Source organism: Suillus subaureus, assembly GCF_016647635.1.
Source record: "Suillus subaureus strain MN1 chromosome Unknown BJ212scaffold_34, whole genome shotgun sequence".
NCBI lineage: Eukaryota > Fungi > Basidiomycota > Agaricomycetes > Boletales > Suillaceae > Suillus > Suillus subaureus.
The window spans coordinates 288,412-315,232 of NW_024538590.1; the positions used below are offsets into that span (position 1 = coordinate 288,412).

A 26,821-nucleotide genomic window follows, 5' to 3' on the forward strand; every position below is an offset into this window, starting at 1 on the left:
AGTCAGCGGCTTCGTCATAACGTGCACCATCCAAAGCTTTGGTTCCAAGCTGAACACGTAGATATGTCTAATATGCGAGTTGCGAAGATCAGTTTTGACGATCGAGCGTGACTGCATGATACTTACTTCCACAACATGACACCCGAGAAGATCAGTATTCGGACAAGCGGCAGAGAGTTCTTCGACGAGCAGCATTGCTTCCTCGTGTTGATCTGCGTTGAAGAGGGCGATGGCCTGAAATACGGAATGAAGCAGAGAGCACGCGAGACGAATTTGACCTACCTTGATCAAGAGAAGAAAATGGTTGGTGTCCGAATCTTGGTTCGTGAACATGGATGCGACATCGAATGCTATCCTTGCTGCCCGGACAAGGCCTTTTCCGCAGAGGGCGACGCCTTTGGAAATGTAGCCTATCAATGAGGGCTGAATGCTGATAGACTATGTCACGGGTGAAAGTTAGCCTTTTCGTAAGGGGGCCAGTATAACTCACCTTGATTGCATCATCAAGGGCGCGGTCCCAGGCGTGTTTTCGGGCCATAACAAACGAGCGATGGGCATATGAAGTATAGTCGTTGGCGTCGGTGTGGATCTCTTGGGTAAGTAGCTCTTCAGCGCTAGACAAGTCCCCAGTCAAACATACATCGCGGGTTGTTGTGATAGCCACGATCTGCATGAAGCATGCTCGAATTATGTTATGAAAGTCAAGAACGGAAACTCACCTTTGAATGAACACCCTTGGCTGCCCACTCTGAGATCCTCTTATCATAACCTCCGCTGAGTATGTGCTCGCCATCCACGGAGAATCTGATACAAGTCTGGGTGGATGAATGCTGGAAGATGGCGATAGTTTGTCGATCTGAGAGCCGCCAGAGACGGACATGCTTGTCATGAGATGCAGAAGCGACAAGGGCGCCAGCAGGATGAACGGCAATGGCGTTAATGCCACCAGTATGGCCTTCCCAGGGATTACCGACCTGCTCCCAAGTCAATGGATCCCACTCTCGTACAGTAGGATCGTTTCCACTGCCTCCTGAAAGAAGGCGTGTACCATCAAGCGTCCATGCTAGTGCTGAGTTGGATACTTTGTGACCTGCGTGACCCTTGAAAGATGCGACACGTTCACTCGTTTCCGGATTGTAAATCTGTATATTGTCGTCGGTTGCGATTGCAAGAAGTTCGCCAGAAGGCGAATATCGAACGCAGCGGATCCAAAAATCACACTCGATCGGTTCCCCTTGCATCTGCCATGTTTTGGTACACCAAAGCTTCACCCCGTCTTGCCATCCACCAGTGGCCAGCACCGTGCTATCTGGAGAAAAATCCAACGAGTGGATTTGGTGTGGGTGGGCTTTGACGGGCTGGGTGAGGAGTTCTACAGTTTCACCGTGCCAGGCGATAAGCTTTCCGCCATAATCACCGCTTGCTATTATTTGACCATCTCGTGATACCGCCAATGCCTCCACGCTGCTGCTATGCCCCTCCATCTTCTTCAACACAACACCTGTCTCCAAGTCCCAAAGACGGAGCGTGTAGTCATTCGAGCCCGTAACTATTCGTCGTTTATCGGGGAAAACTGCGACTGCCTTTACGGTCCCCTCATGTTCTTCAAAAGTTCGAAGGGGTCTGATGCTTGGAATGAGCTGTGACATTTTACTGGGGGTTGATGGTGTTAGCACGGTCGAAGGATTGTGGGTGTCTATCTCTAAGCTGCAGAAGTGCATATATCGTGCATTTTTATGCTTCTTCACCACGCTAACCTACCTCGTTTTCATAGACGCCCAAGACACGAGGCAGTTTGTCATCACCGTTGCAGCAATTGAAATGCTCCCTGCGAGCCATAACCACCTTCCTCGACTGCACTGTGTCCATCCGTCCGACTCGTGTCTCCATAGCATCTAGAATATATCCAATGGTGATAGTGCGGTTGCCACTTCCCGGCCCTCGAATTTGGCTGAAAGTTATTTATCTTAGATTGCCGCATGAATATCTCTCGTGTCGAGCTTTTTCTCTCACATTTCATCATATAACTTGTCCGAGTGCACATAGCTTACTGCAAACACCATCTCCCTGATCCGCCTGTGCACATGCAACCAAAGTTCTTTCTTCTAGCCTCTTACATTTGCTCCTGATGGAGGCATTTCCGTATTTCAATGTGCATGTTATCCAAATTATGAATTTCAAAGGTGTCAGCCTTGCTTCCAGTGCTTTGCTCCTAGCTCTTCTCAACTCCTCAGCCATTCCTGGCCCATTTGGTTTCAGTTTGTCTCATTCGCCAACTACCTTCCCATGCCCATTCTTGTGGCAATCCTGCACCACATAAGTGTGCAATATGACCATTACACTATACTAACATAGGTGAGCTCTCACTACAGTCAAAGCTATGCGAGCCTGCATTTCATTGTTGACTTGTCATTGTGGCGTTCGGCAATGTTATCCCAATCTTCGACTTTACCCTCTCGCCAAACTAGTTAATATGTGGAGGAGTGGCTGGAATTAGCTCGTATTGCTGAACAAGATGCTGCGTCGCCAGATGCGTACAACTAGCCCTTCATCTGTGACTCTGTTGGGGAAACATGCCAGCCAAAGTCGGCTGCGGTCTGGAACTCGTGCATGACCCACCCCCTCCTTCCTCTCAGTTCCTCGTATTTTCACTTTCGATTTTCACTGTTTCTCTAGCGCGCTGGTGTACTAGATTTCTCTCTTGCTTTCGGCGTTCAGTGTCCACTCTGCCGATCTCCAAATTCATATCATTTATTATTGTGTCCGATGCGCTACCTCGTGTAGTACTGACTACAACTTCCATTGGTGAATCATCAAGGGTGTTCCAACCGCCTTTCCATTATTGTCCGACAAGACCTCCTGTGTGGCAGTACAGTTCTGCTTATGCATCATGCTGTCCCATGAAGCACTCATGATTGTTGCGCAAGAAAAATTCCTCCCAATGTTCCTGCTTTGGAGTAAAAACAACTTTGTCGTCGGCAGGTTTCGAACCTACGCAGTCCAAGAGGAGCAGATTTTGACTCTGTTGTGGTAACCACTTGGGCAAGGATGATGACTCAGGCTGCGAGGAAACCATCCATGAGTGAATGTCAAGGTGTGTTCCAATAGAAAAAAAAACTGTCGTTCGGCAGGTTTCAAACTTGCGTAGTCCAAGAGGGGCAGATTTTGATTCTGTTGTGGTAACCACTTTGGTCAGGACAAAGTCGAGATGAACCTCCGAGGAACTGTCCATAAATGAATGTCAAGGTGTGTTCCAATAGAAAAAAAAACTGTCGTTCGGCAGGTTTCAAACTTGCGTAGTTCAAGAGCGACGGATTTTTATTCTGTTATAGTAACCACTTTGGCGAGGACAAAGTTGAGATGGACCTCCGAGGAACTGTCCATCAATGAATGTCAAGGTGTGATAAAAGGGAAAAGTCATTTGTCGGCAGGTTTGGAACCTGCGCAGTCCAACAAAGCAGATTGGTACCAGTTGACTATCATTCCTTAAGACTGATTAGACATTGAAGGATGAACGTTGGTAGTTGGCCAGCGTGGCTTCGGGCTACTTAAGTCGGATCAATTTCTCTAGTATGAGTACTTACACCCTTTGAACATGCGTCAAATTGACGTCACCAGAATCTCCCTCGAATGGCAAATAATTTTCCTTTCATACATCATATCCATATACATATACATAACACACGACATACGCGAGTAGGTGAACCAGCACCAAAACTCTCTTCACAAACTAATATCCGTCTCCATAAAATCACCGATGATTGGCACCCTGTTGAGACCAATCAGCTCCCGTCTCCGGAACGATGCCCATTGGGTCACTCGCGTCGACGATGCGGCGGTAACGGCCACCCGCGCGTACATCGAGGGGACGACCTTGGGCCAATGCCAGATGTATATACCATTGAAGTGTCTTCTCGAGACCGTGCGACTCGTCCATGTCAAAATGTATGGGACGCATATGCTCTGGGCAGCGTTGGCTGCGAACAGGCGCCAAGGGATAACGATTGATCATTCCACGGAGGACGGTGGGGTCCTGCTCATGCGAAATCTCATCGTATTTGGAGTAAGGCCAGTAGGACTGGACTGGCGCAGGAGTGGGAACGGCGAGACGAGATGGAACTTCCCGAATATTTATGCGTGAGCTGTGTGCGGACCGCGAGAGTACCGGATGTAGGGAGCGGGGGGTAAGAAGAGCGGGAGCGGGGGGAGGAGTAATGTTCGAGCGACTAGTGCTTGACTTGGCGTGAATACGTTCTGCCAGTCTGCCACTGTGAGTGTGATCGTCAGGCGTCTGCAGTACGTCGGCAGAAGCTTGATCAACAGGGGCCTCATGCCTCTGCTTTCTGCGGGGAATGGAGGGGCAGGCTTGACGACCACTTGCACCCGAATTATGGATAGGCACTTGGGACCTTTGATTCTTTGAGTTCAAAGAGAGCGCTCTGAAACCGCTGCGAGGAAGGCCCTCGGTTGGTTCAGGGGAATATGGAAACTTGGCCAGCAAGTCAGCGCGCGCATCAGAGTTCGCGCGAGTCGGCCCATGGTAGTAGGTGTGTTGCGACAGTTTGCCATGATAGATCTCGAGCATCCCCGGAGCTTGCTCGACGTAAACGATGTCGGACTTCTTAAGGGGGGTTTTACCACAGTATGCGTGTTTGGAAGGATCTGCACGAGGAGGCCTCCCTTGTGAAGAGGATTCATATGGCATCGATTTGGAGTGCTTAAGCGATGCCGTCTGGTCGTCATTGGACCTAAGGGGTATTTATTAGTATGATAACAATGAGTAGAACACGAAAACGGTCGACTCACCTTTGGAACATTCTCTTGAATGAATTCATAGTTGATGTAGAAGAAACAAGGGGATGTAGAGTTGCAATGAATATAAGGCGGTGGTGTGTGTGGTGTGTAGGGCATCTGCATTTCAGTATATAAGGGTTGGGCTACTGTGGACGCACCACGGCATCCACAACCACAACCACGAACAATTTCTCAATATCCGAAAATGATACAAGTGTGGATGCTCTTGTGAATGCTCCGATTGTCTGTCTAAAGTCAAATAAATGTCATTGATGTCGCCCCATTTGCATCACAAAGGTAGAATATCGACAACTAACCAACTATGGGGCACAGTTGCCACAGGCTGGCCCATTGAATGCATCACGCGTCCTGTTCATTATTATCTCGAGCTCATAGCTTGCACACGCGATAGAGATTACTTAAGATGACCATCAGCACGCTGATTCAGATGTACGGGACACAACGACGTGTACACAGACGTTGAAAGGAACAGCTAGCATCCTCCTTTAACAGTCTCACTTGACAAAACTACTCAGCGTACCTTTAAAGCACAGTACACCCGACCAACTGTATTTCAGCCTAAGCTGCTCAACATCAATATAGATTAATGCAGTGTGCTCTGACTTTCATCCAAAACGATCTGAAGGTGATGTAAACAGTCAAGCAATTATTGATACTAATTCCAATGGAATTACACACATGATCAATATGGCCTCCGGTATGCCTGGAGGATGGAGTTGGAACTTATCATAGCCCGGAAAGATTCTTGGATTTCTGATACCTAGAAACGTCGAGATACTCTAGCTCGCATAGGGAAGAGAGTTACCGGTTTTATGGTTAAATCTGCGACTCGGACTTACTTTACTCCAACAGTGCAATCCGCATACAATCTGTACGCCTGTGCACCATCATGCACGAATACCGACAAGAGTTATGGTCGCATCCAGAGCTGCAGAAGGACACAATTACAATGAGCATGATGGTTTTCACTTTGGAAAGAAATTATGAACTTTACAGGTTGCCACCTGTAACAATGCGCCGGTCTTGTGCGGCGACTCGAAGGTGGATGGAAATACATTCAAGCGACGCAGTTTCGTTCGGTGAATATTTCACCATGTGAGCTTTGCCTTCCGACTCCCTCAGGCTGGCGATATTGCAGAGTATGTTTGTCCTTATTAGGAATGGAAGCTCAGGTGTCCTCATTTGGCATGAGCATGATGGTACTCAGGGGAGACGCAACAAGCAAGGGATACAATTCTCAAATCCAGTACGTAGCTGACAGCGTGATATCGTGAATAATGGTTTACAAAAGTTGAATACAAAGGACTATAGTGATGCTAAAATGAAAGATGACGAGGGAGTTGCAGAAAGATTCAGAAGCATACGGCCTTCAGGCTTGGATCACCCCTATGCTGTCCACTCCATGGGAGGTTTGTAATCCGGCATTAGGCTACTCGCACGCTTAAATCTCTTTGCCCATGCATCCTCCTCACGTTTCAGCATCGTCAAGAGGTTTGTGTACTGGCGGACTCGATTCTGCGATGCGAGGTAGTTCGAATACACGGTGTCAATGAGTTGCTTGATGAACAGCGTATCCCCCTCGTCGTATTCCAAGTTGATTCCGTCGAGGCCCACCTTGTGCAGGCTTAGTGCTCGCCACCAAGTAAAACAAGGAGATCATCGTACTACATGCTGTTGCTGGTGCCCAGTACTTTCTACCTTCAAAGTTTCACAAGGCAACACAGGTACGCAGTTCGGGCTGCTGGCCCCGACGTCATTGGGTGGTGATGACAATGATAATGATGCCATTTACTCGTTTAATGGTAAGCTCAAGTAGAAAGTCGATGAGTTATTGATAAGATTTTTGATCGGAGCATTAGTGCCAACGGCGTTTTTGAAGTGCCGCTTGGAGTTAGTCGCACACGTTGCAATTGGCGGGAAAGCACAAAGTTCACTATTCTATAATCCTTGATTCTACTACCCCATGTGCATGCACTCAACGTGGGTGGTGTGGAAGAACAATGGGCGCACCAAACGCGATGCTCACGGTTGAAAGCCGCTGCATGAGTTAAAGTTCGCCGGCAAGGCATCGACGCCACGACCGTGACGATGGGCCGAGTCACTCATAGCATATGAGGTTTGTACCGCGGGTCCACATTCAGCTGATGAGCGGCCCGAGAAAATTGCGATGGTGCCTGCTCCGTAGGCCATAGCAGCATCGTCCGGGTTGCAGTTACTCACCCCTTGCACCCGGAGTTCCAGCCCGAGCGGTTGACCAATGCCTCTAGAGACGTCTTCGATGCTAAGTAGGTTTGCGTTGCCATAAAGGTGGTGATTAGGAAACAAGGGAAGATGCTAAGCATAGAGTGAGTTCTCTTGTGAGACAAGCAAGTTTTTGAGTATTGAAGACATTAATACAAATTATAGTAAACTCGAGGAGCACGTGGCTAGCACTAGCTACACAGCCCTTAGGTTTACTGGCCTGTGAAATGAACACGCACCTTACCGGACAACTTATGCGAATAAGTGCGTACGATAGCTATAGGACTTGTTCGATGCTAAAATTAACATTGACTGGCTCCACTTACAGTCAGTGCCTCCCATTAGTGATTGGAAAGCTGCGTGGCATCTGTAAAATACTTCTCGTGAGTCTATTCCTGCATGCATAGTCGCGAAGCCATCCTGTGAGTTAGAATTTCCTAAGCTAATCAAGATGAGCCCGTGGACTCACCAGCGATTTTACCAGTTAATGTATCTGGCCCATAATCTTCCTGAATTAAGACACCAACCATGGCTTCCCCGACCAGGGAACAGAAGCCCACTGTAACGCACCGCCAGATGATGCGAAGTCATACACATTGGATACGCGGTGTTGCGCATATGCCATGCGGACAACGCATTATTCCCGCATGTAAGCAGCAACACCTTCTGATGACGGCTACTTCCTACGTAAGTGCTGGATCATCGATCATCAACAACACCGAGCAGGGACATCGCTGTCGCGGCTCACACGTTCGGGAGCCAGAGCTATTAGACGCCCGACTACCGGCATACCGCTGCATCCACTGGACCTCAAAGCAGATAGCATCTGTTCAATACAACGAAGTCTTTGGAAATTCAGCCTGGTGATGAATGCTCTTGTGCGCGTCGTCGCACGTCGTCGTCGTTTCGTCAAATCTAAACATCCAGGCCCAGCTTCTAAGGCGTCATTTCGACGGTCTTGCGGCGCATGACGATTGACACGGATACAATGACCGCTTCGGTCAATGGCATGGCCTGCTGCACCACGCCTTCTAGAAACCTCACCATTACCGCAATGAACTGCTTCTTTGACTGCACGCTAGCATCACGTATGGTGCGCTCCCAGAATCTGTCAGTGGGATAAGTCCCAATGCTACATATTAGATAGCGAAGCACTCACTGGCGAGCGATTTCCCCATCGACCCATTTTTCTTTGGGGCGCAACTCTCATAAGACGGCGTTATTGTACTTGCGGACATTACCTTGCTGTGACACATCTGAGTATTCATCTATGACATAAATTGTTCAGCGAACAGCACCAGTCGAATGTGCCCAGTAATTCCAGAGCTCTCGAAAATATTGTTTTAGGTGCTGTGGGTTATACGAAAGGCAACTATTCCATTAGCACTCAAGAGCAAATGAAAATGGACGCACTCACCTATATTCTTGACAAGAAGCATCTTCGGTTGAATTGGGCTGGGGCGAAGTACATTGCAGATGATGACCCTGGGTTTCTATACCATCTCTTTCCTCGAGCGGCTGGGATTTTACTCGTGTTGCTGAAGAAATAGTAAAAGGGTGTAACGGCCCCTCTTCTTGTGTCCAAGAGAATTCATGAAGTCAAAGTTGTATGTACCACATCTGGAGGAAATATGAAAGGTTCTTGATACTGTGGTGATCAATGACTGGTGGGTGTTACACAAGGAATGAGACACGTCCTTCACCGCGACCAGAATCCTTTGCAAAGATAGATTATAAACGTCTATGGTCACAAAAGTGGAGCTGTTTCAGATGCGACAGGGATCTTTCTATAGAGCTCAAGCACAATGCAATCCGTGAGCAAAGCACAGTGGCGCAGATCATAGCATGGGAAGTTAATGTTAGTAAACCTAGGCATACGTCTAGGGGTCTGTAGCATCTAAGTGCTCAGGAAGGGAATGCGGGTATCAGGTTTAGAAGCCAGGCATAAAAAGTGCCACTGGGTTGGGTATGCTTGACTTGGCGCATGGCCGTCTCGAGGGATCAAGATTGGAGACTAAAGGGTAAGGTCTAAGCCTTCAGCTGACCAACCAGTCTCTTGAAGAGAGACGGGGTGCTAAAGTTTCAAATTGCCAGGATTCCCAGATACCAAAGCTAAGTACCGCAACAAGACTGAAAAGTGTTGTGCGCAGATTGACGAAAGCTAATCGGATGGCAACGATGTAAAGCGCCACATAGAGCAGGTATGGAGCGAAAACTCAAATGGGTTATCGGCAGCCAAGTCCGTAGTGGGATACTCGGAGTGAATCGGAGTAAGTGCAACATCATCTCTATAACCGATCCATGAGTCTACCGGATGCAGTTCATTGACTAAATGGAACTCGGAGAGCGAGCAAATGGACATGCTCTGGGGTTCGCAAGCGCGGAATTGTGGAAATGTCACCACTGCATAGCAAGTGAATAGGTCACCTGAACGAGGGCGAGTGAGAGGTGAGAAGAGAAAAGAAAGATGCGTAGGAGTGCCGAAGGTCCTGGCGCCTCAACAGGGACGACCTGCGGGGACCCCGGTTTCTGAGCCCGTCCACGGCCGATGCAGCCATGATGAAGAGTGAGAGATTGGTTAATGGCGGGACAACACTCGATCAATTTTCTTCCAGCATATATTCCTCGGCCCGAGTCGCGCAAGGTCTACTTGAATCCTAACGCGCATTAAGCCTTCCAAGCGCCATCGACGAACCATCAGGACAAACGCAGTGACCTGAGAGACATTGTTTCGCACAAAAATGCGCCCGCATGTCCGAACCATGAAACACAAGACAGGAGTGTAGCAAGAACAGCTCCCGGCGGGTATCATTCACCTAGTTCGGAACCAGGGGGCTGTAGTGCTGAAGATACGATGGCCTAAGGGCGGGTAGAAGTCTATAGGTTCTGATGCACAAGCGCTGCTGCCGCTTTACTCCATCGGCGTCCCAGTGGTTCGTCGAGTAATTACGCGGCAGGGAGTCCCTAGACGTCCCGTCTGTGGGGATGTGCGTGAGGACAGATACAGCCAAGTATCAAAGGGTGGGCGTATCCAAGGAGCACTCGTCTTTTGAGTTCGGATTAGCAGCTATCAGCGCAACGTAAGTGATACTGAACACCTGGAACAGCTTGATGTCGTGTACACGGAAGACCTAGTCTCGATTGGATTACGCTGGTCAGGGTCACATGGAGCTACATGCCAGGACGAGGTAAGTTTGAATTGAGGCCGCTCAGGATATCTGCGACAGATAGTGGGAACATATCTTTGGAGGGTTCGAGCCTGACGGATGGATTGGACATTCCAGACGGGCCAGCGTAAGGCCATAGAACAAGGTCTCCATAAATATTGATGATCAGAACACTTGCTGGGTGGGACCAAAACCGTCGTGGCACAACTCTGGCATGATCACAGCTGATCGGACATGCGGACAAGTGAGGCATTCATACTTACTTGGGAAAGTCTTTCAACATCCCCGTCCCAGACAAGCTTGGTAGGGTCAAGACGTAATTTCTAAAGTGAGTCTTCGATAGCTGTGTGGCGCGATCACAAATTGCCTGTCGTACTAATCCCCAGAAACAGGTGCTGGACAGAAACATGGAGGCGATTTCATACACGTAATTCAGGGCAATGTGACAGGAATAAGTTAACAACGATAAATTACCCTCAGACAAAACACGAACTCACAATTGATCGAAGATGTGACAAGATCTTTCAGCTATGCCTTCAATCGTATGACCCTAGACAACGCCATCATTTTAGAAATCATTGTTGATTGTGTGGTCTAGTCGACAAAACTTGATTAAGCGTTCAAACCAGTCCAATAATTCCCGGAGAACAGTTTTATTTAGATTGCTTGGAAGTTTTATGGGTTTGCGACGCGTTGCAACTGAAGGTTCGGCTGACAAGATGATCACTGAGGACGATACGACGTTCGGCACTAGAAGTTTTTGCTATGAGTGAGCGCAAAGGCGTCGATGAATGAGAAAATATTACCAACACCTCGGTGGGGAAAATAAGAAATGGCGAGTCCCCAAAGAACTGGTCATGCTGATCTAACATGACAAGGGGTCCTAGTGCGCTGCTCATCATACAGTGACCACCATGGTGGATGCAGTCTTCTAATATTGCATAAGACGAATCGCGAAAAAAAATACGAGTTGACGGCTTTATTGCAGATGAAACAGTACTGTAACATGATGAGTGTGTCATGATCAAATGGTGGGTCCCATATTCGTTGACAGATTAGGCTCTTCGAGTCATCTCGTCGGAGAACGTGAACAACATCATTCTCGTGAAGGAACAATTTAATGACGGAGTAGGCTTCCACATTGGTAAAACATGCCTAGAATATGTGCCTGCATTATTCGCGAATCTGAAAATACGACGCGGTGAAAGAAGTTGCTCTATCAAGAGCGGACATACTGATGCATATGCTCCCGGTCGATGCCGCCCTGCGTGAATTGAAATTCCTGCATTAACTGATCTGCATACCCGGCCATTTACAAGCACTGCTCCGGCTCAGCGCTAAGACTTCACGATACACCGGACCGCGCTCGAGGGCTCGCCGACTAAGTACTCCACTGTGCGTCGTCCAGCCTGGTAAATGTCATTAGATGCAGAAAACAGACAGAACATTACACAAAGAAGTGTGCTCGTAGCGCAGCTGCATAGTTGAACGTGGCTTGAGCTGCTTATCCAAGGAGAATGGTCAGCACATGACAAAGACACCTTACATAAAATTGAGAGCTGCGTCGCGCTTGGTCAACCGTCTCACCCAACCCCTCATCTCATCATCACGAGAACACACATCCTGCTGACAGATTGCGCATGCTCGGCGATCGGAGCGCTGGAACTAGAACAGAAGGACTGCATTGCCTTCGACTCCCCGTGGAATCGGCCTCTTCCGTCGCGATAAACTGATTATCATTGCTTCGACATTTCCCGTTAAATCTAGGGATCTTCGTTGTCCAACTTCTCTATGATCGACAGGTGCACTTCGAACTATCAAATATCGATGGCCGCGACGTTCAGCTCATACACGCGGAATGCGAGCGCACGTAATACTGCCGCAGGCGGTGGTCAAAAAACTGAGGCGAGCATATAATTTCCTAATCGAGACATTATGGGTGGGAAACACCCATTACAAACAAAAACAAACTCCCACCATCTGATTTTCTTACTAATACTCGCGCCTCCTCAACGCGACCGTCGTTGAAAGTCGATCAGCGAAAACATCCCCCTAGCATCCAAAAACATATCAATTCACTGCACCTTTTATTAAGACAAATATAATATACCAGCGATCATTGCTAATGCTACACGGTTACCCTCCTCCGGGCCAGCAGCAAGGTCAGCAGTCTGAGGCTCTGCAGCAGCAGCAGCAACCTCAACAGCAACAGCAACAAACTCCACAGGCTATTCCTGCAATGCGTCTCCGCGACGACCCACTGCCGCCCCAACCTTCCACATCTCAGGCACCCGCACAGCCAGCCGCCCCAGCTGCAACAACCCGTTCTCGCAAACGTAAATCTCCCCCAACAACAACCACCCAGCCGCCGCCGCCGCCACCACAGCAGCTCCAGCAGCCTCCGCCTGGCATATTTCTTCCTCCAATGTTACCACCCCCGCATGGACACCATCCATCGCCCATGCCCATTTATTTCTCTGGCCCTCCGGGGCCCGAGTTCGGTGGACCTCCACCCCACCCGCCCCCGGGTGAACAACCTTCCCCACAGATTGAGGGTCAGCCTGGTGGTCCTGATGACTCAAAGGCCAATGGTCGTCCATTGAGTCAGACCAAGCGGGCAGAGCAAAATAGGAAGGCGCAGAGAGCGTTCAGGGAACGTAGGGATCAGTAAGTGCATGTTTCTCATCCTTGCCTTTTTTCTTTTTTCTTTCCCATTCTGCTCTCAAAAAGGGTATAGTCTCACTTCTTTCTTGCTTTCATCCCTTAAACGCATTGTGCCGATCTGACTCACCTTCATTATAGGCACGTTAAAGCCCTCGAGTCGCGTTCTCAACTACTGGATGCAGCACTTGCGTCCGCAGATGAGGCGAATCGTCGATGGGAGGAATGTCGAGCGCTTAATGACAGACTCCGCGATGACATCACACATCTCCGCGAGGAAAACACGCACCTCCGTCAACAGCTCGACGAGGTGTACTCCCAGATTCCACAGGGTTTACTCTCACATCTCATGCCCTCCCAGCCCCAGCAGCAGCCACCAACACAAGCGCAGCCTCAGCCAGCGACGGCTGAGGCGGAGAAGAAGGATGACACTGCCTCCAAAGAGTGAGGGAGCAGAACTGTTCAAGTTGTTTTGTTCTGTAAAATGACTTCAATGACAAGACAGCAATAGGTTGTGGAGGCGCAGTGTACCGTAGACGTCCAATTTTTACTTTGCTTCACTCATCTTACTTCTACGCGTGTGCTTGCAGTGGTCAGTAGTTTATTCCACATAGTTTGTACTACCCGCGCCTGTGCCGTTTATGGCTGTCTCCGAAATCGAATTTGTGTTCCTTGATCGAGTTCTACCACTGGTGTTTGTTTAAGCTCGTCGCACTCTGGCTCCATTGTCGACGTCGTTGGGAGGAGATGGTGGGTGGGATGAAAACGACGCTGGAAATGCTGACAACTACATTGCGATAGGAACATTTTATGTAACCCGGGGCTTTGTCATCTACTGCTGCTCATCTTCAAGTTGCCACATCTGTGAGCCTTAGGCCAACCTTAGGCGGCCTTGTATAAAGACATTCTCTCTGCTCCTGCTGATTGGAGCTGTAGGTCAAAGTAGTGCTATTTCAAGTTCGTCATATCTCTCGAGCTCAGGCTGATATCAATTCAGAACGTTCATGATTGCCGCAGGCCGTTTTGCCCGCTCGATACTAATCGATCTGACCATGTTACAGGCCTGCAAATCGATTCAGGTATCGGAATGCATTTACGGCTCCGAGTCTGCGCGGAGCTTTAATGAGCTGGCCCGATGCATACTGCCATGACGGGTCTTGCTTATTGCCAACTCGCACTAGCCTGAATCCTGAATCATTCCTCCAGTCATGCAGCGAGTCAGACTTGGTGTGTCGCCCTTGGTATTGTCGTAGATCTCTGATAGAAGGAACATTTGATCGCCTTTATCGTACGACCACTCCTTCGCGTCCCCCACACAAGAGCGTTGCAATCGCATCTAGGGGATGCCGCCAGCAGTGGGCACATATCACCATGCGTGCTGGCGTTGAGATCGCGTCTGAATACCGCTCTCATTAAACCCATCAAATGGGAAGCTCTTCGAAGACCGGTATGCTCCCAGGTGCGTGACCTTCTTGCGCCAGGTTTATTATTCTTCACTCAGTCGCTAATGTGGAAGAAAGGGATTCTCACAAAGTACACAGATGTGAGAAGTCGATCTCGTGGCATTTTTTTCTCTGGTTCTACGGCTCTGGCCAACTATTTGCAACTCACGAACCTGCGTTTCTTTCATTCGTTAGATGCTGGAACGGGCACGGACTGCAAGGGAAACCCAAGGCCAAACCTCTATAGCGGGAGGCTACGGCTCTATCTATCGAGGACCAACTACAACATACAACAGGACTACCGACTTCGAGCCAGAACTCCTGCTACTGCGCCAGGCCCCTTGGCACTCCCGACCCGATCTGTCCTGCCAGAAACGCCGCGTTACAATGCCACTTCGTCATGATGAACAAGTCTACAACTTTAGTATCTCTCTACTGGTCGCCACGTGAACTCTATCTGAACACCTGGTACTCCGTGCGTCTTAAAAATCGTCACCGCTTATGTATGTGATCAAATAAGAGGCTACACCAGGTATACTTCATGCAATGTATATACAGCCATGCTTCGCCCCACTCCCCACAAAGTCCGTCGGGGGAGACAAGCCGCAGGCCCTAGTAACAATCTAAGTGGGGCTAATATTTACCACTAACGGCGCACAAATTTCCTCGTTCTTGCTAGCAGAGCAAATATCTAAATATGTAGGATCATCTAGTACTGATAGCATGAAAGGCCTGTATTTGAAATTTTCTAATTTGCAGATCTAAAGATTTCTCGGCAGTTTAATCACAAGCTATGTAATCGAATGCCATTGACAGCACACTCGATTCCCAGGACAAAACGAGTCAAGCCCTATCAAGCTACGACGTTTAAGGTTACACCAACTGGCAATGGCCAAGCGGGGATGTCTCCGACCCTGTCCTCCGAATCAGGTATCCGAGCCGGAGGCATCAGGGCCACACCCCTCACACCCCTCGCCACGTTGTTGGCGGCGTTGGCGTCGTGGCGCCTACTAGTCGCATGGATCGAACCTTCTTCGTCACCATAACCTTCCATGACCCTTCATTATGACTCATGAGCGCTCCCCTTTGTCGTCATCGTATCAATGGCCTCTGCATCGACGAAGACTTGTACCCTCCCAACCCCGTTTTATTTCCTCCGTTCTTCTGCAAAAAACACATTAATATCTTAATTGCGGTTGCGAATGCGCTCTGTTGTGCACTGCCATTCTCAAAGCTCTGCGAAAAAGAGTGCCGCACATATCCAAAGGGTATAACACGGGTCTAACCTGCATATCACGTATTTCTGGTCAGGACCTTCTGCTTGTTCTTGCAGCTCAGGAGCGATGAAATACAATGACAGAAATAAATTGGTCTATTCGATTCCCTGAGCGATAGCCTTATGTCCACAGACGTAACAAAGCTCAATGCCGTCCCATCACGAGGTATGTAATCAAAGTCGAACCGTTTCAGTCACTAGGCCCTTCCGCTGCGCCATCAGAGCCTAGCCATTGCGTATTGATCGGCACTTAGAGCATTACAGGAGCGACAGCTCGGAAATTCTCTCTACTTCGCGTCCTCATGTTCTGCGGTGCCGTCAGTCGAGATGACATGTCAATTGCGGTAAGTTTATATAGTTTACTTCCGAGACTTCTGCGAGATTTACTCGGTGGAAATCGGTAAGCTCCATTATCGTCATTCAAATCAGAATTTGTCGGGTACGAGGAGAATGCTTACCCTGCCGCTAATTATCACCAGCAGGATTCAGACTTTTACACCGCGGCCAAGGGTTATATGTCTTTCCGAAGGTGCGAGTTTCCGAGTCGCTGCGGCTACCACAGCTTTTGAACTCCCGAAAATGAGCTCAGACTTCATCATCATCAGGCGGGTCTAGGTAGGGACGGCGATCTCATAGAGAATCAGATCTTAATAGACCACTTGACGCCGCGCGCACTCGACGGAATTATGCGTTCGACGAAGAATCGCGCAGCGCCGGTTGCACGGCTTTTGAATTGTTGTGCTTTTAGCATTAATGATCCGAATGCGCTGATGCTGACTTATGCACTTGGAACTAACTTGGAGAGTGCCCCCTGGCAGTCGATGTCTAAAAAGCGGAGTGGTCGAAACACGCTGCAAACTAGACTATTTAAATTCCAGGTGTTCAAGTTGAGGCCTCTTATGGTATCAACGGGAGGCAGTTTCTAGGAACCGTAGCCTATAGACTTGAGCGCCGTTGTCTAGCATCGTCTTTGTTCATAATTAAACATTCGGCCTCTGTGGTGAAATACTTCTATGGAAGCAAAGGTTGCTGTGCTGTGAGCTGAGTAAGCGAAATTCAACTTCCCCCTCATGACTCGGTAAGTCGACACGAGCGACGCAAAATCTGTTTTTGTCCCTTAGCACTCAGTTTTCGCCGCCGTTTTTGCTCGAGAATGGTCTCTGCGCATGCCAACAATGAAGGCTCACAGGAGTCAGCATCCATCACACCTGGGGGGACGTACACCATCCAAGTAAATTTCCGCAGCTTCAGTTCACACAGACCTCCAAGGTGCTGACTCATCAATTTTTTTCCGCAGACTGTCTCTGTTGGGTGCAAAATCTACATCCGCCGTCCAACCCCAGACGGGGAGGAAGAGCGGCTTGCAGAAATACTATCAATTCGTGACAAACCCGTGAACTCGTATACTTCAGCGTTAGCACAACGTACAAGTTCCCGAGGTGGTGTGAAAGAGGAAGAAGAAGATGCGCTCGACAAACCAGAGGACAAGTGGGAGTATTTTGTCCACTGGGATCAGTTTAACAAGCGTTTGGATGAGTGGGTGACGGGATCTCGGCTTATCTTGAGCAGAGACCTCGAGTGGCCCCGTCCAAAGCTGCCACCGGGCAAGAAAGCTGGACCTGGCTCACTACAAAAAGCTCCGGGAAAGGCCCCTCGCTCCCAGTCACTATTGAAGAAAGCGACATCAAATGCTGCTGCGGCTGCTTCACCCACATCTGCCTCAACCCCTGGCCGCTCTGCTTTTCCCTCGCCATCACCTGCCCCATCATTGAAGCGGAAGTTAACCGATGATGAAGAGGAAGAAGAAGAAGAAGAAATGGAAGGAGATGACGTAGACGCCGAAGGCGAGATGGATGTCGATGGCGAAGGGGACACCTTCGAACTTAACGTCAATGGTGCACAAGTAGAGACGCCCCCTTCCATCTCTTCATTCAGCAAAGAACAAGAAATCGAGAAACTGCGAACATCCGGTTCGATGACCCAGTCAATATCAGAAATCGCGCGAGTGAAGAATCTAAACCGTTTGCAGATCGGCAAACACGAGGTTGAAGCGTGGTACTTCAGTCCATATCCAAAGGAATATGCGCATCTACCCGTGTTGTACATCTGCGAGTTCTGTCTCGCATACTTTCCGTCGCCCATGATGCTCTCGCGCCACCGACAACGTTGTACACTATTTCATCCACCTGGCAACGAGATCTACCGCCACCAAGACATTTCGGTCTTCGAACTTGATGGGAAGCGGCAATTAAGCTGGTGTCGGAACCTCAGTTTATTGTCCAAATGTTTTCTAGATCAGTGAGTCCTTCTCGGCAACGAAGCTCAAATATCTCACTATTCCTTATAGCAAGACGTTGTACTATGACGTGACACCGTTCATGTATTATGTCATGGTGTGTACAGTGTTATTCTGTGTTTATCTTATACCGACCGTAATCCCAGTGTCTACGAGATTCCACAGGCTGCCACATTATCGGCTACTTCTCGAAAGAGAAGGAGTCAGCGGAGAATTACAACGTCGCATGTATCTTGACGCTACCACAGCATCAGCGCTACGGCTTTGGCAAGTTGCTCATCGAATTTTCTTACGAGTTGAGTAAGAAAGAGGGGAAACTTGGCAGCCCTGAAAAACCCCTGAGCGATCTGGGCCTACTCAGCTACCGTGCATATTGGGCGGAGGTCATCGTGGAATTACTCATCAATACGACAGATGAGCTGAGCATTGACGATATTGCACAGAAGACGTCTATCACCCATGCGGATATAATGAATACGTGTGTGAAAGAACCTGATCTCTGGGATGTAACGCTAAATGAATTGCTTGCAGGTGCACAACGTTGCAGCTATTTAAACACTACAAAGGACAACATATCATTTGTCTCTCGGAAGCCGTTTTGGAGAAACATGAAAAAGTGCGAAACAAACGCAGGCGTCGGATTTATGCCGATAATTTGATCTGGAAGCCACCTGTCTTCACCAGGGATCAGCTACGGTTTTACTGATCACCTCACCTCACCTCTGGCCAGTTTCTTTTGCGTGTTTGTTTTCCTGATCGATAATAATATTACTGTAGCTGTAGAGTAAAAAGGGACGTTGATCGGTATCATGTCATCGTACACGGTGCAAAAAATGTAGTTCTAGCGGCGATTCTAAAAAGGCTGATTTAATCATCACTTTGCGTTTGGGCGCCCCGTCGGCGTAGGATCATGGCCTCATCCTGTACATCACGTGGACCTTCCATTCTCATCGCTCCATCTTCAGGCAGGTTCTCGTGGACTGGTGATGACTGGTTGAGACGGGTAAGGCGAGAGAACACCAACGCTAGACAACTGTAGATCCTCCTCTCCCGTGAAGTAAGCCTGGAGCTTCGTTTCTTCCTGTACTTCCGCACTCCTCATGTCGGTATTATATTGCCGATGAACCGAAGATATGTAGCTGTCTTGCTCCGCGGGGAACGATTCCTCGGATGACGTATCTTCAACAAGGATCGAGGGCGTGCCCTCAGCAGTCACAACAGGCTGGTCGCTTGTTGACGCTTTGACATCGTCAACAATGCCGAGGGTACGTGCGATCACATAGGAGGTGATATCCTGGTGAGGAATCAGATCAATAATTGAAGAAGCGAGGATCTACAAATTTGGCAAGGTTAGATACGCACCAGCAGTGTCAGAATCACGACTGGCAGAATAAGCAGGAACGCTAATATGCGGAATGAATATGCGACCTGACTGACCCAGGAGCCAGGATGCGGGTTCCATAGATATTTGATGTATGCATGCCATAGGAGACGAGGTGTGGAAGAGAACGAGAGGTGCGAGCTGTATTGGGGACCCATTCTGGATCAAAGTGCGCTGCGGGAGGGTGAAGGGATTTGGAGCACCTCGCTTGCACGAATATGCAAAAAGAATGCTGGCAAGCTGCAAGTTACGCCCGCTAAAGAGTGATTTAGATGGTATTTTGGACCCGATACAACGATTTTTGATTGCGCATGAATTTTGGAACACCCGCGTGATTAGTAGATAGCGTTTTTGCACCCGATACGACGAGTCCGTTCGCGTGTAGGGCGATGATAGGTGGGCGTACCGCTGTCAAATATGTTGATATGATGGAATGTAACGTACAAAACTTGGCGAACTCGGTGCTCAGATCTGATAAGGAGAAACTGAGATGATGACTGTAACAAGCCTAAAGAACAAAGCAGTTTCACGGTCTTTGCCGTATCGACCAAGAAGATCATGATGGGCGACAGACAGGAGATAGAAACATCAAATCGAAATTCTTCTAACAGATATGATACAGGGGGGGCTACATAGTACTGTCTCGCGCTGGGATTTAGTTGGGTCCATGGTGTACAGATAGCAACTATCAGATCCTAACATGTTCAAAGCATTGGGAATGGCGGAATTATAGGGATATATCCAAGCAGGCAGACCAGGCCACGAACGAGCACCAGATATACCGATAAATACAATCAAGGGAACATGACAGGTGACGGGAACACGACACCATCCGGCCGTATCATGATGATCGGACGGCGTTTCGCAACTTGGTTTTCTGGAGGTAGGCAGCCCAACACCTCAGTGCACCTCACCTCGGCATATGGCGATGGGTCTGATCCGAAAAAGATGTGTACTGGATCTGCCTTGTTGAAGTTTTCTCCGTATACAGTCAACATTTTTGATATGTGGGGATTAGGTTTCGACAAGACGCCACGCGATTGTGCGCAGTTAGACTTTGGTGCCTCCGCAGCACGGTCAGGAGGAAGATATTTCACCACACCCGGGAATGGAGTAACGGGTTTCGATGGGATTGGGAATGATCCTGTTTGAGGGGCGTTTTGGTTGTCGAACAATACGGGCGGTACATAGAAGTTGTATCGCACTTGATCTGACAAATCATAGTTTAGTCATTGACCCATTGGGGATGGAAAATTACGTAGTACCTGTGCCGACAATAGTCCAGACGCTCGTCTCGCCGATATCCACTTGCCAAAGAGCACCCGATGATGCGCCGGCGTCACTAGTAGATCCGCGACGCCCAGAAGACGCAGACCCGGCGGAGGTCGGGCGCCGCCGCCCTTTTGGGCCTGGGTTCTTAATAACACCGGCACTTGATGTTGAACGTTTCCCCTTCTTCACGCGCCCGCCGTCATTTGAAAAATCATTTGATGAAGACGGCGATGCTGGCTCGCTTGCAGTGGCTTGCCCGAAATAATCGGCACCTGACATGGACGCTGGTGTTGAAACTACAGGTGATCCAGGCAAAATAGGGGATGTCGACCCTGCATTCGGCGGGTTGTTCCACAGCCGACCCTCAATTGGACGGTAGGTATTAACCTTTTCACCCATGCACGACAAGAACGCGCCCGTTGTACCGGGGGTTCCAGGCTCAGGCATGCCCTTTGTTGAGTCATAGACTTCGAAGGCGATCTTGTGAAGCTGGGAGACTGGGTCACCACACACTTCGCCTGGTGAGCAATAGTGGTCTGCAACGCCCTTTGCGCCTTCCTGAAGGCCTCCTCCAACTACTGTCGTCTGATGATCAACTTTCCGGATAATCAAGACGGGAGACACAACGCCCGAGACCAGACACTGTAGCACCACTGTCTGGTTGTAATAGATTGGTATTTGGCTGCCGTTGTTGGTGAAAGGAATGGCATTTGGTGGAGGTGAAGGATAGTCAGGCTGTGGGGGTGGTGGGGGAGGGGTATCAATTCCGCCAGCTGGTTTGTTGACATCGACAATGTACATCACAAACGGATCTAAGATGAAAACATCAGCGAGGGCAAAAAAAAAGTGTAGACGAAAAACTGACCCCAGCTTGCAGTACGGGCAATGAATGATGGAGTGCTGGATCGCGCACGGGTATCGATCCCCATCAAAGGGGCACCGTCAGAACCCTTGAAAGAAGAACCTGAACCGGAGACGCAGAGGTATTTCGTCGAGACGGTCTGAGACCGCAAGCGATGGAAGAGTGAAATTGTTGAACCATGGTTTATACATACTGAGAATCACGGTCAAGAATCATCGTGAACCACAGTGAGTCTACGCACGCTCGAGATTCTTTGCACTCTGTCTCTTCTTACTTGGCTTGCTGATCACTTTGATAGGACGGCTCGGGAAAGTACCGATAACGCGTTCAGGCTCATCGTCAGAAGACGGAGCAGTGATCTTTACAAGCGCTTCGACTTTTTTCTTCTTCTCGTCTACATCACTGATGAACAACTGCTTTCCAACGCAGCGACCAATGTATGTTGTGCCTGTAGGGGCATCATTTACATCAAAGATCTTGCCGGAGGCGGACGTCCACTCGATGGAACCCTCTTGAGGGACAGGTTCACCCGATATGCAGACAGTCACACGAGGAGGGCAAAGTTTTGGCTCTTCCCCGCGGCGTACCACGTCAGTCCACCAAGAGTTCCCAATCATGATTGCAGTTGGAGGGGGGCAGAGGAAGCGTTTCTCAGTGCCGTATGATTTTTGAGCCACCCTGCTCGACATGACAATGACCGTGCGTTCACCAAACGCGAGGCGGTTTGGCGTTCGTACGTACTGATCGAGGTAGGGTCTAAATAGTGAAGGCATTAGATTGAGAAGGTGTATTTAACGTAATAATGTTTACCGAATGAAAGCCTGAAGGTCGTTGGAGGAGCCCATGCCAGGATGCCCGTTTCTCATCCCAGGAAAGCCATCCCCAATACTGGGCATGCGGAGGGACATGTCGGCATGGGGGTTTCCAAAATATTGCACGTCATCGTAGCCAGGAAGGCCAGAGTCAGGGCGGAACGAGTGCGTTGCTTGCGGGGCCACGCCACGGAACATATCAGGGCTGTGTCCCATATGCGAAGGGACAGAAGGAGGTAGGCCAGAATGGGGAAAACGACTGTCAGGTTGCAAGCGCATGCGATCTTGGAATGGTTGAAGGGCCGATGGAGGATAGCCTGCACCGCCGTTAATGCCATAATCATCGGAGAAGTCATTGTGATAACCAGCGCCGCCGACACCTGAAACACGGCGATCGTTGAGAAGTTCCGGATATGCGTGGCCGTTCGAAAAGTCCTTCTGGTGTCCGTTTATGCCCAAAGAGTGGGGGAAGACCGGAGATTGCTGTATGCCAGTCATGGCGTCATTGGGGGTCAATGGAGAAACCTTCCCACTCGAGTACGAGACGTTGCTCATCATGTCGTAAGTATTGCTGGAGCCAAATGATGGAACGGAGTCGCCAAAGGAGGCATGAGAGTATACTCCGTCCGGGCTCATAGCGTAAGGAGGGCCAAGAGACGAAGAAGAAGAAGAATTGGCGCGGTACCGCTGAGAGGCAAAATTGTTATTATTGTTTGAAAAGAGATCATATGAGGGATGATCTGAGACCTCTCGAGAATCTGAATGATCAAAGTTATGTTGAGGAATTGTTTGAGACAAATGATGAGATGGAGAGGCGTTGTCTACTGTCTGCAATGAGTTAAATGCTTGATCGAGGTCAGCCTGGTTGTACATTGGCTGATGTGAAGCTGTTGCAAAGTCCATCGCTCCTGGACGGGGTATGGTTGTGGTATCGAAATGAGAAGGAGGAGTTTGATTATTGAAAGAATGGCGGATAGAAGGAAAGCGAAAGGCAGCTGATGATGTTTCGTCAGACAGGGAAGCCTGAACAAGCTGTGATCGGTCGTCGGGAATTGCCGCTGTCATCACGGAAACCCAAGTGGCAGATTGAGCCATAAAAATATGAAGACTTATGAACGGGTCCGTACAGGTAGTTTTTATCAAGCTTATCGGTAATGCTGTAAACTTGACGGTCCTTGGCAATTACGATCTTGATGATGGAGTTCCGTCAGCATATCAAAATCACTTTGTAGTGAAGCAACTAACCTGTTCTTCGTTCTACTGATCTCTATCTTTTCTAGACGTGACTCTATAATCGGACGGTTGCGGTTACCCGTGGTTGGTTGGTTGGCTGGCTGGTTGATACAATGATGATGATGATGGTCCAACAGATATGAATGTCAAATTTATAATGACAAACAACAGACCACCAAGGTTAGGTTAGGAAGCGCGAGGTAAGCAACGTTGTTAAGGCTTTGTACGTTGCCGGCAATATGTGGAACGGTGAGTGTAGGCGACGGCCCGCGAGCTTTAAGGGATACCGTGACGTCTAGTAACGGCAGAGACGAGCTCGAAACTGGAAGGTGCAACAAAAGGTTCATATCAGCACGGTGCGCCGTTGCTTTTATAGATCTCTTAGGCTGACATAGAACTCTAATTGCGGCAAGGCAACATTTCCATTTCACGAAAGACATTTCGCGAAATACCGCGGCCGACCTGATTCATGAAAAAAAGGTTCCGTGTTTCTTTGCTATCACTGCGTTCTGAATGATTCGACTTGCCCAAACAATGAATGATCTCGATCTATCGTTGCCTTCTCGTGCCTACCCAAGTCCATCTTCTTCAAGTTCGACCTATCGGCGCGCTGGCATATTTCTGGCAGTCTACCCGCTCCGAAATCTCATCTGTTTCATCCGATCGGATCTCTCTCGACCTTGTGGCATTAACTCTTCAAGTATCGCACGCGGCGGAAATACTGCACCCATCTTACCCAACCAATCTTCGTTTTCGGATGTCACCTATTTTGAAAGTCGTTCGGTTACACCCGTCAAGAGGTACGTATGGCAGTTCCATCAACACGATCTCATTCTTGGTTGCCGTGATAGACCAGGATAGACGCTTGTTGTAGGAATAGCTCGTCGTCCCAAATCTTGGAGCCAGTCGACTATGCCCAGATGCGGCGCTTCCCCCAATTGGTGATAGTCAGAGTCTTACCGTCCCTGCAATGTGACGTTCGGTCCCTCTCCACCAATCAAGGCCCTCTTCACCAAAGCTTCAAGGATCAACGTAAATGTCGGCCGTACAACAATCAACCACTTTGCACGCCCGAAATAGATGTCAGTCACGCAGTGACACCGCAGTCTCTACTAGGGCTGAACTTCACCCAAGGTTTTTCAGAACAAAGTAAGTCTGTAAAAGTTCGACAGTTTGACATCGGTTAAGACATCCTGATATTGTGTAGACCGTAACAATTCGAACATACATCGCGGCGTATTTTTTGAAATCCGCCATGGTCAGGCCTCCCACTAGTAGACTTTAATAGGCCGTAGGTGTGTCCCACACGTCGTCAACATTAATACTACAGAGGCTTGATTGCGCACAATTAACATACTTCAACATTCAACGTCCAGACATACAAATGCTCGTCATACTGCCCTTTTGCCATGACACCCCGTCAATATTAATGTGTGATCGCATCTCCAAGATCCACGGTCACGGTTATTTACCTTTTCCTCAAACCCTTACTAATTTGGCTTATTGTAGCGGCTTTGCGGAAGTCAAGTACGTACGACCCTCACGAGGCAGGGGTAGGTTTTGTGTGCAGAAATAAGTTACAAGAGTCACTCTGGGTCATCTTCTAAATGGATATCCACGTGTAAGGAAATTTTAGAATAATAATGTTTTACCCAGTCGATCTTTTTTATTCCATCACTTTGTTCTATTACTTGTCCGGTTCTACGCAGATGAGTTTTGTATTATCAACTGTCCCCGTCCACGGTGTCCACCTTATGATCATTCCTGAGATCGAGATAAGCTCACGGCAAGAATCAATACCTGAGTCTCTGTAAGTAAGGCATACAAACGGAAGCAATAATCAAAGTAAAAAATTCTGCATCGAATGGGGTGTGAACAAGATAAGTAGCGGAACCATTAAACTGGTTCAACTTGTAGGGAAAAGATAATAAGCTGGCACTTGCTAAAAGTCGTTGGCTTCTTTGCAGCGCGACCACGCTGCCTCGATACCTAAAGGAGTCGTTTGTCCGGGCACTTTTATTTTATTTTATTTGTTGCGAGCTCATTGCATGGTGGCGGCCGGTCGACAAGACCAAAGATTTCGACGTACCTTGCTTGCATCGCACCTGACGGCCGGTTAACTAAGTAGCGCAAGAAGCTGGATACATAAACAGTAGGTCTACATCGATCTCTCTGAGAATTTTTGGAGATTAAATAAATTCGCGACCTAACGCGTGAAGCGCGCCCTGCCCCGGCGTGCAATTAAACAGCTAGCGGAGTAGGTTTGAGAGATAATTTCACACTCCGTTGCATTTTAAACCCCGCTATGCTTTCGCCATGTAAGGACTTGTTAGCCCATGTGGCCTGTTTACCCATGGCTTGGCCGAAAAGAGAGGTATCTAATGTCGTTATCCCAAGACGTAGGTGCTTAGCACATGCCAAAGTGCCAAAGGCACAGTCTAAGCAATACGTACCATCCTTCCTTACATGAACGAGTCTATCAAACGGGGCGCCGCACGTGAGTAACAGGCCCGCGGGAGTTGTACATTGGAACATTTGTTCAGGGTAGACACTTGGCGACTTGCCGGAGGGATCATCAACAGATGGGCGGTTACGATCGTGAAGTTCGAAGAATATAGACCACCCTCATTTCATCTCATTAGACAGCCTTACGTGAACGATATAGTGTCGAGCATGACGTTTCAAAGAGGCTAGCCTGCACAGCTTCCCTTTACGCAGTTGCCAACATCATCACAACAAGGGACCTAACAGGGGCACTAGTACAGGTCCCCTCGGACACCGCGCAAAGAATTGTCAGCGATGCATTTAGCCAATATTAATGGTTGATGACGAGATTCGAAAGCGGTAGGGTTGACATGCTGTTAGAGAAGCTGGTCCCGATAGAGTAGCGTAAATCCCAACAGTCGTCGCAAACAAAGGCGCAGATGACGATTGACAAGTTAATGAGAGCGAGGTGGGTGAAGTGAGAAGATTTTTCAATGTAAATTGAGAGTTATTTTCTCGAACATGGACGGCTATACACGGGCAGCCGTTGAATCCGGAAAGACGCCCGGGTGCCTGGAAAATCAGGTGCTGAGGTTTGACGTATCGCTTGGAACAATCACGCACATGAAACCGTCTGTATCGCAGTCCGAGTGAGCGCTGTACATCGGCTGCGTCGCATCAGAGGCACTGATCAACACCGTGTCAAACGCATGTTCGCCTTGCAGTTGACATGCTATTGTGAATGCCGGAGTAAATTACAAGATCTTATTTGAGGTGTGAGCACTGGACAGTTGATGAAATGCAAGGACGCAGGTACAAAGAGAATGCCAAGTACTGGGCTGAGACGGGATCACATGACAGACAAGGTGATCCCCCACT

The 26,821-nt window shown here is 48.8% G+C and overlaps 7 protein-coding genes across 7 annotated transcripts; 3 read left to right on the forward strand and 4 right to left on the reverse strand.

The window, feature by feature from the left end:
- Positions 1-3,660: 3,660 nt before the first annotated feature.
- On the reverse strand, positions 3,661-4,843 carry BJ212DRAFT_1379700 (uncharacterized protein). The gene is made up of 2 exons (XM_041336609.1): positions 4,807-4,843; positions 3,661-4,748 (listed from the first exon to the last, which is right to left on the reverse strand). The coding sequence occupies exons 1-2, from the start codon at positions 4,833-4,835 to the stop codon at positions 3,752-3,754; spliced, it is 1,026 nt and encodes a 341-aa protein (XP_041189207.1). The 5' UTR covers positions 4,836-4,843; the 3' UTR covers positions 3,661-3,751.
- Positions 4,844-9,997: 5,154 nt separating this feature from the next.
- BJ212DRAFT_606031 (uncharacterized protein) lies at positions 9,998-10,754 on the reverse strand. Its single transcript, XM_041343640.1, has 2 exons — positions 10,487-10,754; positions 9,998-10,430 (listed from the first exon to the last, which is right to left on the reverse strand). Exons 1-2 carry the CDS (start codon positions 10,630-10,632, stop codon positions 10,127-10,129), a joined length of 450 nt encoding a protein of 149 aa, XP_041189208.1. The 5' UTR covers positions 10,633-10,754; the 3' UTR covers positions 9,998-10,126.
- Positions 10,755-12,348: 1,594 nt separating this feature from the next.
- BJ212DRAFT_1484501 (uncharacterized protein) lies at positions 12,349-13,332 on the forward strand (the record flags this gene model as incomplete). The annotated part of the gene is made up of 2 exons (XM_041340808.1): positions 12,349-12,890; positions 13,026-13,332. The coding sequence occupies 2 exons, from the start codon at positions 12,349-12,351 to the stop codon at positions 13,330-13,332; spliced, it is 849 nt and encodes a 282-aa protein (XP_041189209.1).
- Positions 13,333-16,613: 3,281 nt separating this feature from the next.
- Positions 16,614-18,696, forward strand: BJ212DRAFT_1379754 (acyl-CoA N-acyltransferase). Its single transcript, XM_041336610.1, has 5 exons — positions 16,614-16,833; positions 16,900-17,900; positions 17,950-17,995; positions 18,045-18,376; positions 18,430-18,696. Exons 1-5 carry the CDS (start codon positions 16,756-16,758, stop codon positions 18,602-18,604), a joined length of 1,632 nt encoding a protein of 543 aa, XP_041189210.1. The 5' UTR covers positions 16,614-16,755; the 3' UTR covers positions 18,605-18,696.
- On the reverse strand, positions 18,697-19,837 carry BJ212DRAFT_1379757 (uncharacterized protein). Its single transcript, XM_041336611.1, has 3 exons — positions 19,261-19,837; positions 18,917-19,192; positions 18,697-18,888 (listed from the first exon to the last, which is right to left on the reverse strand). Exons 1-3 carry the CDS (start codon positions 19,435-19,437, stop codon positions 18,766-18,768), a joined length of 576 nt encoding a protein of 191 aa, XP_041189211.1. The 5' UTR covers positions 19,438-19,837; the 3' UTR covers positions 18,697-18,765.
- A 9-nt stretch (positions 19,838-19,846) lies between these two features.
- On the reverse strand, positions 19,847-23,800 carry BJ212DRAFT_1379758 (uncharacterized protein). The gene is made up of 6 exons (XM_041336612.1): positions 23,471-23,800; positions 22,224-23,414; positions 21,655-22,169; positions 21,417-21,605; positions 20,545-21,363; positions 19,847-20,489 (listed from the first exon to the last, which is right to left on the reverse strand). The coding sequence occupies exons 2-6, from the start codon at positions 23,318-23,320 to the stop codon at positions 20,074-20,076; spliced, it is 3,036 nt and encodes a 1,011-aa protein (XP_041189212.1). The 5' UTR covers positions 23,321-23,414; positions 23,471-23,800; the 3' UTR covers positions 19,847-20,073.
- Positions 23,801-23,992: 192 nt separating this feature from the next.
- Positions 23,993-24,733, forward strand: BJ212DRAFT_1302608 (uncharacterized protein; the record flags this gene model as incomplete). The annotated part of the gene is made up of 3 exons (XM_041333290.1): positions 23,993-24,258; positions 24,333-24,607; positions 24,666-24,733. 3 exons carry the CDS (start codon positions 23,993-23,995, stop codon positions 24,731-24,733), a joined length of 609 nt encoding a protein of 202 aa, XP_041189213.1.
- Between the last annotated feature and the right edge of the window lie 2,088 nt (positions 24,734-26,821).

Excerpts from the sequence above, each read along its gene's own strand:
- BJ212DRAFT_1379700 (XM_041336609.1), bottom strand. The coding sequence starts at position 4,835 with ATGAATTCATTCAAGAGAATGTTCCAAAG. Across the intron at positions 4,749-4,806 it reads TTCAAGAGAATGTTCCAAAG|GTCCAATGACGACCAGACGG; the intron begins GTGAGTCGACCG and ends AATACCCCTTAG.
- BJ212DRAFT_606031 (XM_041343640.1), bottom strand. The coding sequence starts at position 10,632 with ATGTTTCTGTCCAGCACCTGTTTCTGGGGATTAGTACGACAGGCAATT. Across the intron at positions 10,431-10,486 it reads ATGTTGAAAGACTTTCCCAA|TTGTGCCACGACGGTTTTGG; the intron begins GTAAGTATGAAT and ends ATCATGCCAGAG.
- BJ212DRAFT_1379754 (XM_041336610.1), top strand. The coding sequence starts at position 16,756 with ATGGTCTCTGCGCATGCCAACAATGAAGGCTCACAGGAGTCAGCATCC. Across the intron at positions 16,834-16,899 it reads GGGGGACGTACACCATCCAA|ACTGTCTCTGTTGGGTGCAA; the intron begins GTAAATTTCCGC and ends TTTTTTCCGCAG. Across the intron at positions 17,901-17,949 it reads TCCAAATGTTTTCTAGATCA|CAAGACGTTGTACTATGACG; the intron begins GTGAGTCCTTCT and ends TATTCCTTATAG.
- BJ212DRAFT_1379757 (XM_041336611.1), bottom strand. The coding sequence starts at position 19,437 with ATGGGTCCCCAATACAGCTCGCACCTCTCGTTCTCTTCCACACCTCGT. Across the intron at positions 19,193-19,260 it reads TCGTGATTCTGACACTGCTG|GATATCACCTCCTATGTGAT; the intron begins GTGCGTATCTAA and ends ATTCCTCACCAG. Across the intron at positions 18,889-18,916 it reads TACAGTTGTCTAGCGTTGGT|TCATCACCAGTCCACGAGAA; the intron begins GTTCTCTCGCCT and ends CGTCTCAACCAG.
- BJ212DRAFT_1379758 (XM_041336612.1), bottom strand. The coding sequence starts at position 23,320 with ATGGCTCAATCTGCCACTTGGGTTTCCGTGATGACAGCGGCAATTCCC. Across the intron at positions 21,364-21,416 it reads TGCCCGTACTGCAAGCTGGG|ATCCGTTTGTGATGTACATT; the intron begins GTCAGTTTTTCG and ends TTTTCATCTTAG. Across the intron at positions 20,490-20,544 it reads CTGGACTATTGTCGGCACAG|ATCAAGTGCGATACAACTTC; the intron begins GTACTACGTAAT and ends ATGATTTGTCAG.